The sequence below is a fragment of the Sphaeramia orbicularis genome, chromosome 21 (genome assembly GCF_902148855.1).
Source record: "Sphaeramia orbicularis chromosome 21, fSphaOr1.1, whole genome shotgun sequence".
In the NCBI taxonomy this organism is placed as follows: domain Eukaryota; kingdom Metazoa; phylum Chordata; class Actinopteri; order Kurtiformes; family Apogonidae; genus Sphaeramia; species Sphaeramia orbicularis.
Window position 1 is genome coordinate 4,780,657 of NC_043977.1, and position 15,069 is coordinate 4,795,725.

At 37.6% G+C, this 15,069-nt stretch overlaps 1 protein-coding gene across 10 annotated transcripts in view; it reads left to right on the forward strand.

The window, feature by feature from the left end:
* Window positions 1-15,069, forward strand: part of myo1b (myosin IB) — a 194,257-nt gene that overhangs the window by 15,134 nt on the left and 164,054 nt on the right. For all 10 annotated transcript variants that reach the window (XM_030125371.1, XM_030125372.1, XM_030125374.1 and 7 more), the window contains exon 2: window positions 9,646-9,792. In XM_030125371.1, coding sequence (XP_029981231.1) covers window positions 9,667-9,792 — 126 coding nt within the window. In that variant the 5' untranslated portion in view covers window positions 9,646-9,666. The remainder of the gene's footprint in view (window positions 1-9,645; window positions 9,793-15,069) is intronic.

Consider the following 15,069-nt stretch of genomic DNA (forward strand, 5'->3'; position numbering starts at 1 on the left):
TCAACCTGACCCGCGAGGAACCTGCTTCACATCACTAACACACGACACCCCCATATAACACCTGGACGGACCTGTCCATACGCACACTACAGCAGTGGAAAATATAAGGTTCTAATTTGTCCCACAGTATGAATTTGGAAAGTGCAAAAATGATTCTGAAGTTATTAAGAGTCAAAGGTGTCATACTTGTTTTAGTTCAGGTTCAACATTCAGACCAAATGTGATCTACAGTAAAACAATAGCATAACAACCTATAAATAATGACTCCAAATTTAAATCAAAATTTCATTGTAAAAACTCCATATCGGATCGGTATTGGATTGGTATCAGCAAAACTAATCCCCCAAAAAATCGGATCAGAAGCAAAAAAATCCTGATCGGGACATCACTACTGCAAAATAATTGTAGTAGTCGTGAAACCGCGATTATTTCTCTGACGATAATCGTTGCACCAAAATCTCTTGGTTACATCCCTAATCTCTCCGGCGCTGCATTTTACACTTTACAGCATTCAAGTTACTGTAACTCCTGAACCGTTTGCACTGTAAGATTCAAATGGCATCGAAAAGCTGAGATCCTGAGCTTTCCGACCATATATAACACTTAATGGCAGCAATGTGGGACTATAGGACAAGTAGAAAGGACCTGTTTCAGAGACTTCCACAGAGGCTAAAAAAAACTGGAAATAACAAAAAATATGAAGCCATAATATGGAAACTGAATGTTCAAAACTAAAATGCATGTTTCAGTAGATGCACAATAGTTGAAAGTTTATTTCTGCCATCTCAGAAGGTTTTGTTATGGACATTCACACACTGTTTTAAGCCTTTATTATTTGTAATAATGATAATTAATGGCCAGATACTGAAAGTTAAGTTCTTCCTGAAAACAAAGGTGCAAAAACATTGGCAAAAAAGACATTTTTCTGACACTTTTATTGCAAAGAAAACATGAAGACACGTAGGCGGCCTGTTATAATGGCAGTCTTAAAAGGGTTAACCTCTGTCACTGAGATTCTTTGACTCTTCTGTTCTATGAAAAAACTGGCTTGATCTGTGGGGAATTTACAGACTATTGCGCACCATAATGGATTTTATTATCACATTTGTTTACACGTAGATGCCACTGTGTTCTCAAACAACCACTCCCGAGGTACAATGCCAGACATCTCTGGGTAAAATTTGCACAATGCACATTTTCTTTCTCACGATCCCAGTGTCATTGTCAGGCTCTCTTTGTTGATCATGATTAAAGCATTGACCAATTAAAACCCAACATCCACCCTGAGACGGCTTTTAATTTAACAGCTGATTTATTGGCTCATTTCATTGTACTTGCATGTGAGCGATTGTGTGGCTGTTGACCTTTTGTGCGAGGGACTTTTACAGAAGAACATCACGCGGTTTCAGCCTTGGGCTTCTAAATAATATATGTACATGTACTGGTGTTTGGTTTTTTCCATATATGTAGGTTGATTTGGCTGGAAAATCTGGGTCAATGTCAGGGGCAGGAGGCAAAACATGTCGAGTAATATTATTGGTGACATGCATAGAAATCCAAGTCCGGCCCACTCATCTCTATCAGATTTTCAACAATGAAAGCTCTTGCTGTTTTTTTTTTTTCCTCTCTTGAGCAACTTGTCTCTTCCAAAGACCGCACTTTAATCTGTAGGAATTATGGAGTCATAAGTAATATTTAATTCTGTCACTTTCTCTGTGGGATCAAACCGTGACCCAACTGTGCCCTCCAGTTGACATTCAGAGTGCGTTCCATTTGATCATGTTGCGTGATGTCAAGGAGGAGTTGGGGGGGTGGGGAGTGCCAGCAGTAGATATCCTGTTGATTTTATTTTGCTGATCGTAACTGCTGATAACTGATTTTCTTGTACCAGAATGAGTCAGTGAAATGTAGTTACACTTAGGAAACCCAATGGAGTCATCGGCTCGTCTTTCAGCATATTGGAAGCGTTGTAAAAACAGTTCCAGAACATTCTAATTCCAACCCAGCCATGCAAATTATATTTTAATGGACTATTCTCCATGCTTGAGTACAAGTGGCGTGCTGCTCTAAACGTACCACATATAAATGGTGTTGAATGCGTTCCCATCTGCCCCACGCAGGCACAACGCCAGGGAGGTTTTGGATGGCGCGCCAGTTAAGGTGACATACATCCAGATGAGGGTATTTGACTAAGTTTTGCAACGTCAGTGATTTGTGAGATTTAGACGCGAGATTAATAGCAGCTAAGCCATGTGGGCAACACGCACCACAGGGATTTCATCAATCTCTCTGATGCATTTTGCATCAGAGAGATTGATAAAGCAGAGCACTTCTAATCTACTGTCTCCACTGTTTCGCCAAAGGTACTGTGGAATCATCTCAGCTCAGGCCGATCAAATTTAAAACTCTAAATTTATCATAAATCTTGTGTACTGTGAGGCGTGCTGCAAAAAAATCTGTCTCGTTGCGTTGACCTATCCAGGCCGGTCTCTATTTTTCTCACCATTCAGCAGCGAGGATAATCCCTGGAGTTTAATCAAGGCTGTCAGGTTTTCGCTCTTTCTCTCATTTTCTCTCTTTGGATTCAGTACAGCAGTTAGCAGCAGGCAGCAACACTTATTAATGGGATTGTGTCATTGGCTGCCTGGAAGCCTGTTGGAAATCTGGGGTAGTGGGTTATCAGCAGAGGAGCTGAGGGCATCCTGCATCCACGCAGCAGCAGCAGCAGACACAGACACATGCAGTATGCTGTCGCTGGTCAGGATGGTACAGGCATTCAGGCGACATGAAGACATAGTGTTCTCCCCCAGGTCGACGGGACGATTCAGCATCTGTTTTCTCTCAGGAAGAAGAAGACGAGGAGGAGGAGTAGGAGGAGGCTCTGTCAAAATTATTGTTTTGTACATAGGAGCCCCAGCATCAGCACTTTCAGTATTGCATGGCTGCGCACTACTGTCAGACCATTAGCTTTGCAGTAGCTGGACAGTTAACTGCTTTGTCGCACTCGGTTCAACCACTGTTTTATCGGAAAGCGTTTTGACCGGCCTCTGACTAATATTCTCTGTCCAGGTATGCGGCAACAGTAAGACAGCGATACCAGGGTCCTGAAATGCATCCCATTCATTTGATCATTTCCACCTGTGCTTCTCCTCCAGTGACGTGTCGAATAGGGATGTAACGATATGAAAATTTCATATCACGGTTATTGTGACCAAAATTATTACGGTTATCATTATTATCGCGGTATTTATACTTATACGCACACTGAAATAATGTAACCAAGTTGTATTTAAAAAAAAAAAAAACCCAAAACAAAACAAAAAATACAAATGAAATAATAGGCACAATGTACTTTTTGTTGGCAGAAATATTCAAATATTAACATGTAAACATCAAACATACAAATGTGCATTAAAGATGGCACCTTATGGCCATTGTTTGACCAGTTTCCATATCAAGTTTGAGTTGTTTTAGTTTCTTTTTCAGTAATAGATAGACAGACCGACAGACAGATGCACTGCAGAATGAAATTTTGATGCAGGGTCAACACTAATAAAGAAATCACCTGGGATAAAATAAGTTATAAAATAGTGATGAGGTCGTCCATAATAAATAACTCTAATAACTTTATCCCATTTTATAGATAGATAGATAGATAGATAGATTAGATATTTTTTTGTGTTTTCTGGCCTTTTATGTTGATATATATTAGGTTCAAGTGAAAAAATAATAGGCAGCTGATATAAATGAAGTTGTGGTGGAAAAAAAAGATCCCAAACATGGTTATAGTAAACATTTCTGTATATAATTTATAAAAGCAAAATCAAAAGTACTGAAAAACAGCCAAAATAGGCTCAGACCACTAAGGGTTAATACTTGAATGTTTCTGCAAAGAGAAAGTGCATTGTGCCAATTATTTTAGTTGTTTTTTTGTTGTTGTTGTTGTTCTTTTTTTCAAAATACAACTTGGTTAAATTCTTTCAGTGCGTGCATAAGTATTTTTAGAACATTTTGAGCACAATTTCAACAATACCGCGATAATAATGATAACTGTGATATGACATTTTCATATGGTTGCATCCCTACTCTGCACTGTCACAACCAAAACGACACAAATGCAAAGCAGCAGCATTATGGAACCCTACAGAAATATAATATATGTCGGGAGATCAGAGTATGCTGCTTCTTTCCCTCCAGAGAAATGGGCATGACATTTTAAAGGAAGTAAGTTGATTTAAAACTGCGTTCCAGACAACCAAAGCAGCTGGTAGAAAATGTTTCTGGCACAGAGCCACCTCACCCAGTACTGATACAATACACCACTCAGCTGGCGCACAATAACAGACTGCTCTGAGCCTCTCCTTGACAAATAAGCAAATATATCTCTCCCCATACTTCATACACATATCCCTCTGAGGTAGAATGAGGCTGTTGGCATCTTTGCAGCGTCACAGCCCCTTCAGAATGTCTTAATTGCAAACCGGCATCAATCACTTTTCACTATCTTCCCCCATCTGTCTCGGCCCACCTTTTTTTTTTTTTTTTTAAAGCAGTGCTGTTTTCATGAGGAGTATGAAAACGACTGGGTTTAGAACTCCAGTCTTGCCTCCTACCAAGAGCCAGGCAACTTCTTTATGGGCCAATAACATTGTGCCCTGCAGGAGAACAGAAGCCAGTGAAAAAGTGAAGTGGTCTACACAGGAGATCCATTTTCTGCAGGAAACCATGCTGTGTCTAAGTTACTGCTGAGAGTTAGTTTGGAGCCTGATTGAGGGTCATGTCTCTGGGATCAAAGTGAGTTTTCTGTTTGAAATGTTGGAGACATATGGTTTCTTTTTTTTTCTTTAGCTGTTTTAGATCAAATTTACCCCCCGATTCAAACCAACTCACAATATCTGTGCCAGTATTATCCATCCATTAGTCAAAGGTCTATTATTCAGCACAATGTTTGATGTTTTCAACTGTGTATCAGAATTTAACACTTTTTTTTTTTTTAAAGCCAGGTGCTTAGGGCTGCAACTGTCAGTTAATTTCATTGTCTATTCATCACTTCATTGTTTGGGCTGTAAAATATCCCTTAAGGCCAAACTAACGTCCTTAAATGTTTTGTTTATTGTCACAGAGGAGGAAAGAGATCATAAAATTTAAGCAGCTGAGATCAGGCAGTTCAGACTGGTGTTCCTTAACTCTTTCAGTGCCATGGGCCGATTAAATCGGCTTTACGAATACAACCTTTAAAGTGCCACGGGCCGATCAGATCAGCTTTGGAGAACACACCATATTTGTGTACAAACAAACCATCCACCCCCATTTCTTTCTCACATTTCGATGACGTTCTTTCAAATCTTCTTGCAAATTACGATCAATAATGAATCGGCTGCGTCTGGTGCGTTTTGAATCTAAGTAGCAATTGGTCGGATGTTACCGAGCGGTTTTTGACCAAGGAAGAGCTCGCGTTTCGTTTTCTGCTTGGGAAATTTTATGAATGAATTTATGAATGAAATCATATGCAAATTAGATGGCCATTTTTGTAGTAATATCATAAACACAGCGATCTGTCAAAACAGTCCCATCTGCTAGAAAATGAGTTCTGATGACGATTCAGACTTCGATTATAAAAACGACGCGGAATACTGAAGAACGGCCAAATTCTGTGGCACTTTTAAGGCTTATTAGCCCCTTAACTGTCTGGCACCGAAAGAGTTAAAAAGAAATACTTAAACCAATTGTTAGAGCCATTTTTTGTGCTTCACTTAAAAATTAATATTTACATTTAGATTTGATTTCTTATTAATAGTTTATGCATATTATATGAATGTTGAATAATAACACTGGGTTACAAAAAAATGTTTTTTGCAACTTGTCTAGGTTTTTTCAACTGAATTAGGACCATTATGCACCGCTAAATCCAAAAATGACATCTGTTTTTCTCAATCAGATCAGGTTTTTTTGCTAATTTGATTTTGAAAAATTTGATCTTCTCACAAAATATAATAATTAATACCAAAATAAGATTGGTAAGCACACTTTATGAAGCTTGTGACTTGATTCCTGTTAGGTACAATGGTGTATTCAGCACAGATGTAGCAGAATACGTCTGGCTTATTTTTGCAAGATCTTCTAGCCGAAGCCATTTCATTCACCTGTAATATTAAAAAAAACATTAATCATAAATTGGCAAAAGTAAAATCTTCAGAACTCGTTTATTGCAAGAAATATGAAAGAATTTTGTATCATATGATGTGAAAATGCCCATAAATGTAAGCAAAAATGTTAAAAAGCCAATATGTAGCATAGTTCAGAAAGTTGACCTGATTGAGCAAAATTAATGTGATTTTTGGATTCAGCACACCAAAATTATCCTAAATCAGCTCAAAAAACTTAAACAATACATTTGTTGTTGACCAGTGTAATAGCATCAGTCTTGACATCATTGTGTGATGCAATCCTATTGGCTGCAAAGATTATAAAAACGTAAAGAAAGAGAAGCAGAACTGGAAGCCTGGAGCCCAGGAGCATCACAGTCTTTTGACCGTCATGGTAATTTAATTTAGGAATTCATCTTTTGTTTGTATCAATCTAAGTTTTAAGTAAAGACAAGAAACAGAAAAGTTGGATTTCAGACCCTTTGTTTACTGATGCGTGTCATGCACAGAAGAACTGAGGTTCACGGCTAGTGAGTTCTACGCCGCACTCACACCAATTATCAATGACCCAATTAGTTACCAAATCATTTAATAGTCAACCGCTCATTTATTAATGGTTGCATTTGCATTAGATTTTGACCATGGGGTAACGACCCCTGCTCCAAAATGAAGCCAACATGAAAATATCTTAAAGTTGAGGGTCACTGGGCTTGGCTCTATAAAGCCCCGGCTCCCTTAGATTTTTACTGGACTTGACTCTAAAAATACCAAAATACTAAGTCATTTTTTTCCAGGAGTCATTCCAGTCAGCGGTTTATTTGGAACCTCTGCGTTTCTAAGTTTAGGTGATTCATCTGTAAACTGTTCCTCCGTTCATTAGATCTCAGGTCAAGTATAACCCTTTATGTTGGCTGTGTCAGGCTTTGATTGACAGGTCTGTATGACAGCTTGGACTTTAGGTTTGGGTTGTTTAATAAAGTACATTTTTTCCTGACAGACAGCTCCACTGTAGTTGTGGTTAACAGTTTCCGCTAACCAGACTGTAAAATGCTGTGCAATGTTTGATGATTGTGAGTGCGGCATAGAGCTCACTAGCCGTGAACCTCAGAGTTCTTCTGCACATGACACGTATCAGTAAACAAAGGGTCTGGAATCCAACTTTTCTGTTTCTTGTCTTCACTTAAAACTTAAATTTATACAAACAAAAGATGAATTCTTAAATTACATGACGGTCAAAAGACTGTGATGCTCCTGGGCTCCAGGCTTCCAGTTCTGCTTCTCTTTCTGTATTAGCAAGAATCTGAATAACACAAATCACAATACTAGGATCACAATACGATATATCCTGATATGACACGATACTGTAAAAAAGGCAGTTTTTTATTGGTTTTGTTTATTTTTTAAAAGGTTAATTCCTGGAAGAATGGAATTACACCAGAAATCTGCACAAATACTAAACACATTTTTATTTGATCTCAACAGGATCTAATGTTATATCACAAAATTTTCCTGTGTTAAAACTGACATTCTGTTTTACAGACAATACAGTTTAAGATCCTGTTCAAATGTTCATATTCTATTAGTTCATACCCAACATGAGAACATTATTTTAGTTCAATCCCAACAAAGGAACTACCATTATTTAATAAGAGTGTTAAATAATAATAATAAAATAAAATATAAACAAAAAAGAAAAACTAAAAAACTAAAATGAACCTCCACAATATCTGCATTTGAATAAATACCTAAAAATATCAATACAGTACTTTTTAATATTGGTACAGTATTGTGAAGTGAAATATTGTGATATATTGCAGAACCAATATTTTCTTCCACCACTAGCAGCCAATAGGATTGCATCACACAATTATGTCAAGACTGATGCTGTTGTTACTCAGCCTTCACATAATATGCATAAATAAAAAATCAAATATAAATATAAATATGAATTTTTAACTGAGGCACAAAAAATAGCTCTAACAATGATGTTTACAGTTTGACTGAGTCACTAAGCTAGTGCCCAGCATTAACTGACCTCTGACCTCTTGGTCTCTTTTGGTCCCACCCCTTTAGGCCTAAATATGGTCACTTACGGTTCCAAAGAGTCAACATGGTGACAGCTAAATTACAAACTACTGGCTTCAAAGCTGCAGTTCAGAAACCAGTGGGTGACATCATGGTTCTTCTGTCCACTGATTATATACAGTCCATGCTTCAGAGGGTGACAGCGCTTGGTTCGATTTGCAGAATGATACCAGAACTTTGTTTAATTAAGAAAAAAGACAGCAAAAATGTTCTAAAAAATGACCCAGAATCTGTTTGTTAGTATTGCATCCATACCGTGATTGTTTCCTGACCCTGATTAAATTGCCTAAACCTAAATGGAGTCCAGTTGCAAACTCCATTACATATTTACAAAGTCTTGGATTTTGTCTATGAACCAAGTGTTTGAGGAAAGAAAAAAAAAGTTCTTGAAATCGCTAATTAAATTGACCAAATACTTATCAGTGGTCTCCAGAAGTGTAGCATCAACATTTCATTCTGTCGACTTGGTGGGGATTAATGTAGGAGTAGCCAGATAACTTATTTAAGGCCTTTTAAGTCATTCAGTCCATTAATTAAAAACCACATCGTATACATCAGAGTGCTTATTAGATATAAAGCCCTGTTATATTTTCATTCCGCACCAACTTTTAAAAGTTAGTGGAAACTAGGCTCGGCTTTACTATACTTGCTATGCAGAAAGATACATTGAACTAAGAGAGCGGTGAACAATAGATGAATGCATGGCCTGGTCTCGTCCTTGACTCGATGCGGACTGTCACAACAGCAGACATTGGCTTTTTGGGACAGCAAAGCCCTGTATCCAGGCCCTGAATATAGTCTAGGCCCCTCTTTTATCTCCAGCCCTATAGCATTGGGATTACTGTCCCAAAGGAGAAGGGAGGCAACACTGGACTGAAAACTGCCATCCCCAGCAGTGTCTTTGTTTCGTTACGCTCCAGCCCCAGATCCGTTTAACCAGCCTCAAATATTATATTGCTGCACCAAGCAAGTAGAGCAAAAAAAAAAAAAAAACAAGAACTATGTAGCAGTTTACTGTTTATATGGCAATTTCTTTGATTTATAAGAAATGCTGAAGCATTAGTGGATTCCAGAAGAGCAAACACCCAGGGGTCAAGGGTAAAGTTCCTTGCTCTGTTATGTAATTACCTATGGGACATTCTCAAATACCAGAGGAGAAGTGAGCAGCCAATCAGAAGGCCCGCTCCTCCCCTGGAGTCATACCACTGCTGTACAAACATGTCCACCCCAGAGTTTATTTGCATTAGCTAAGTTTAGAACTGTTTATTTGGCGATCAGAGAATGCCTCTTAAAACTTTAGACGTTCGCAAATGATTGCCAACGAATCCAAAATAATAGCTTCTGATGTACCGTACGTTATGAGCTGACGAGGCCTTCCTGCTGAAAATCTCTTCCTTCTTTTGTTTCTGTGCAGGGGGGGGCACTCGAAGCCAAAATGGAGGTGAAGACGTCACTTCTCGACAACATGATCGGGGTCGGAGACATGGTCCTCCTCGAACCCCTGTCCGAAGACTCGTTTCTGGAGAACCTGCAGAAACGCTTTGACCACAACGAGATCTACGTAAGTGTCCTCCATGTTAAGTTTAACCCATAAAGAGCCAACATCCACTGGTGACCAAAACCATCTACTGATAGTTAATGATATTTAACCCTTTCATGCACAGTGTTCACTCCAGTGGACAGTTCTTCTCCAGCTGTTCTCTTGTATATTCATGAGTTTTGTTGTTTTAGTTCCATATCAGCCAACACAGTGGACACTTAAGCACCATCACATACACTGACATTCAGACCATTACTGTAACTTTGCTATTCTCGATAAACCTGATCTGCACTAACATGTTTTAAATCAATTACTAATTGTTATTAGATGGTAGTTAACAGTTTTCTTAACCCTTTCATGCATGAATTGTGAGAACCTTAGTCAAGATTTTTTTCTTCAGTGTTTTTGTTCCTCCTTAGGCATGAAAAAAATGTGATCGAGTTTTTTTTTTTCCTATGGAGTTACAAAAATATCCATGCATTTAATTTCTGAAGTAAAGAAACATATGTTTATAACCCAATATCAGAAAGTGATATGAAAACAATGAAATAAAAACATTTTTAATGCTGCTAATCTGATGTCTTCTCACATTTTAACATATTCTAATGCTAGTAATTACTCACTTCATGGAGATAATACGCAAAAAAAACTTCTCGTCTAACAAATAACAATTGATTTACACTCAAACATGTTAGTGCAGATCAGGTTTATCCAGAACAGCAAAGTTACAGTAATGGTATGAATTGCAGTTTATGAGATGATGTATAAGTGTCCACTGTGTTGGCTGATATGGAACTAAAACAACAAAACCCATTAATGTACAAGAGACCAGCTGGAGAAGAACTGTCCACTGGAGTGACCTATGCATGAAAGGGTTAATCAAAAAGTTTGTTTTTTTTGCATATTATATCTCCATGAAGTTCGTTATAACTAGTATTAGAGTGTGATAAAATGTGAGAAAACATCAGATTAGCAGAATGAAAAATTTTATTTCATAGTTTTCACACAGTTTATCACTTTCTGATGATGGGATTTAAATACATGTTTCTTTGCTTAAAAAATTAAACACATGGTGTCCAGTTGAGCGGACCGTTTTGTACTTTCAGGAAAAATAGGTTCGTAAAAAAATTTCAGTTTCATTGCTTTTTTTTTCATCCCTGAAGTGGAATAAAAACACTCAGGAAAAGAATCTTGACTGAGGTTCTCATAATTCATGCATGAAAGGGTTAATACCTGTTGATCCACTAATCCTGTCAATACATGTAAATAATTGATGTTAAATGCATTACACCATATTATATTGAAAAACTTCCATTCAACTTTGCCAACCCCCCACAAACAGCATCTATTGATCTATATTATTTAATAACTTAATAACCACCAATCCTATCATACATGTAAATATTTCAGATAAAATACAGTTCTTCATCTTTTCATGGTCATCAGATATGACCCATTTAGACGTTCAGAGGCTCGGTAGTTACCATGGAAACACCTTCATCTTCTACAACATTGATTCCTCAGTAAAACCCATGGAGGTGGATCAATGACAGTGGATGGACACACTGGGTTTATGTTCAGTTAATGACAGATTTGCTGAAAAAGACACTTTTTCTTCAATTTTTTCTGTTTTGAAATAATAACCCTTGAATCTTCTCTGACTTTCCTTGAACATCTACATGATCAGTGAATTAAATTTAGGGAAAAATACATGATTTGCACCAAGTTATTATCATTAACGATAACTAACAAAATGACGAAAACTAGAATTGAAAAAAACTTTGTCAATGTCTGATTGATTCAAAAGCAATTTATTTCGCTCTAGCAATTTTAGCTAGCGGCACCATACGACGCTTCATGGTCCGTCACTTCTCGTCACTTGTGGTTTCCAGTCGTCTTCTGGTCCCCACTCTACCTGGAAACATGGAGACTAAAGTTGGGAGAAAGCAGCAGAGTCCTGTCTGGGATTTATTTGAGTACGACGGCAAAGAAGAGAAAAGATATAAAAAAACTGAAATTAACACTTAAACTAAACTAAAACTAAGCATTTCCAAAAAATGAAAACTAATAAAAACTAGCAATCCTGCTCTAAAAACTAATTAAAACGAACTGAATTAGAGAAAACAAAGTCAAAACTAAATAAAACTAAACTATAATGAAAAATCCAAAACCATTATAACCTTGACATGCACTGAAAAATGCAAAATACAGAGGATAATATTACAATAAAAGGCGATAAATCTCTTAAGAAACGTTAAATAGAGTAAAAATCCTTTAGGACTGGCCACAGAAGTAGCTCTGGGTCTTTACGGGTTAAGAAACTGATGATATGAATATAACGGAGCGTCCTTTGTGCAGCAGTGTGATGTTTAGCTCCACCTCCAGTGGAAAGGCTCCCACAAGGACATAAAGGGATACTTTTCATATCTCCATTGTTCCTCTTTTCACTCACTAATTTCTGTCCTGGCCGCAGATACAGCGACCACAGTAACCAGCCAATCAATAAATCACATCACTAAGGAATGTAGATGATGCCTTTAAATGAGCCATGAAATCCAGCGCTCAGGGGCAAAGGAGGGAGTGGATGGCGGGCCGGCTGTTTATCTCTAATAGAAGACTGGTGTCCTTGCTGCATCAGACAGTCGGTTATTGGCTTTGAGCTGCGACACCCCTCAATTCTTGTGCTCAGCAGGTCGTCTGCAGCCCAGATGATTACAGCTCTGGCCCGGTCGTCTGCTGACAGGGCTCTGGACCCAGGGGACCGTGCCACCCCATATAGATCCTCTCAGCGGCTTGCTAGATATTTTGTTGAGATGAAGCCCACATCCTGCTGAGGAACTGGAATGGTGCCGTCACTTTTCACATGCTTTCGGTCCTCGGCCTTACACGACTGTAGGAGCTCAGAAGTTTTCGCTGTGTGTTGCCGACCCAAGTTAAACACGTGCTTTTTTACTTATTTATTTTACCTTTATTTAAGCAGGAAGTTCTGTTGAAATTAGAAATCTCTTTTACAAGGGAGACCTGGCTAAGGTAGCAGTAGGGATGTAACGATATGAAAATTTCATATTGCAGTTTTTGTGACCAAAATTATCACGGTTATCGGTTATCATTGTCATCATTGCGGTATTATTGAAATTGTGCTCAAAATGTTCAAAAAGTACTAATACACACACTGAAAGAATTGAACCAAGTTCTGGTAAAAAAAAACAAACAAAAAAAACCAAATAAAATAATTGGCACAGTGTTCCTTCTGTTGGCAGAAACATTCAAATATTAACCCTTAGTGGTCTGAGTCTGTTTTGTCCGTTTTTCAGTCCTTTTGATTTTGTCTTTATGTCTTTATAAAGAAATGTTTACTATACCCATGTTTGGGATCTTTTTTTTTTCGGCACAACTTCATCTATATCATCTGCCTATTATTTTTTCACTTTAACCTACTGTATCATCACTAAAGGACAAAAAATGCCAAAAAAATATAAAATCCGATTTGAAAAATTTATATACTTTATTGCATAAATAACACAAAGATGCTTAACGAACCTTTTCAAAGACTTTAAAAGTGAATATTGGTTCCAAATATTAGGTATATACAATTAAAATTGTAATAAATTAAAACTATACTCAAATATTTGACATAAAAGCATAGCTTTACATATGTTTTTTTTCCTTTAAACGTGCGGTAATCAAACACGGATATCATGATAATTGGAATTTAAACGGTGATACTAACCGTGTGCAATTTTACCGCAGTTTATCATTATACCGGTAATCATTACATCCTTAGGTAGCAGCCATACAAAGTCCAAACAACATAAAACACATACATGATACACAATGAGCAATAAAACACAGTAACAACTATTCAACCATAACAGCATCAAGAAAAACAGTGACATTCCTCCTTCACTGCATTCTCCATGACATGTTTAAAATCATTAATAGAAATGAGTGTGTGTAGTTTTACAGTTTTTTTGAAGATTGTTCCACGACCATGGTGCATGATGGGAAAATGCTGTTTTTCCCAAAGTCTGTTAGAACTCGGGGCACAGTCAAAAGAAACGTCTTGGAGGAGCGTAAACAAAAACGACTAGAGCTAACAGAAAGAAGATTACTGAGGTATTCTGGGAGTTTACCCAGCAGGGCTTTATAGATGAACATAAACCAGTGTTTTTGTCTGCGGAGGGTTAGTGATGTCCAGCCCACGAAGTCATAGAGAATGCATTTTGCATTAATTAGAAATAAACCGGACCTTGGGGGACTGAGCCTTTGCTGCAGCCGCCCCCACCCCCACCCCCACCCTATGGAACTCACTCCCACAAAAACATCAGGAACTCGAACTCAGTACAGAACTTTAAATTGCTACTGAAATCTCACCTGTTCAAACTTGCATTTTCTTGAGCCTCTTTTTTTTCTCTCTGTTCTTTTTGTTTTGTTTGTTGGTGAAGTGTCTTTGAGTGTCCAAAAAAGCACTATATAAGTGTAATTAGGATGTAATGATTACCGGTGTAGCGATAAACCGCGGTAAAATTTCCGACAGTTAGTATTACCATTTAAATTCTAATTATCATGATAACCACGTTTGATTACCGCACTTTCAAAATCATGGTGATACTGCTCATTTCCTGGAGAGCATGTTTTAAGATCCTCATTCTTTCAGCATATTTACATTTGTTCAGTAAACAGTTCAGGAAAATAGGATTGTGTTTCACGTTCTGTTTGTGTGCGTACCATAGTGTATATGTGTGACACTGTGAATGATTTGATCTGGGAAATGGTCAAACAAGCTCCACTATCACCTGTCCAACTACTTTTTTTCCCACTCAAAAAACCACTCAGGAATCAGTTGGAGAATTGATAAGGAATTGGAATTGGTAAGCAGAATCGACAATATTGATCAAATCCTATTAATTCCCACCCGTGGTGCAGATATCTGTTCTGGCCATAAGGTGCCATCTTTAATGCATATTTGTATGTTTGATGTTTGCATGTTAATATTTTAATGTTTCTGCCAACAAAAAGTAGATTGTGCCGGTTATTTCATACTTGGTTACATTATTTCAGTGTGTGTATTAGTACTTTTTGAACATTTTGAGCACATTTCAAAATACCACGATAATAATGATAACTGTGATAATTTTGGTCACAAGAACTGTGATATGAAAGTTTCATATCGTTAAATTCCTAAGTGTGATGTATACTCAGTGCCAAAAACGCAACACTTGAATGTGTTTTATTGTTCCTGAGCTGCATCAATTTGTTTAAATTTCACCTGTATAAGATAATCCCAGACAATTTCTT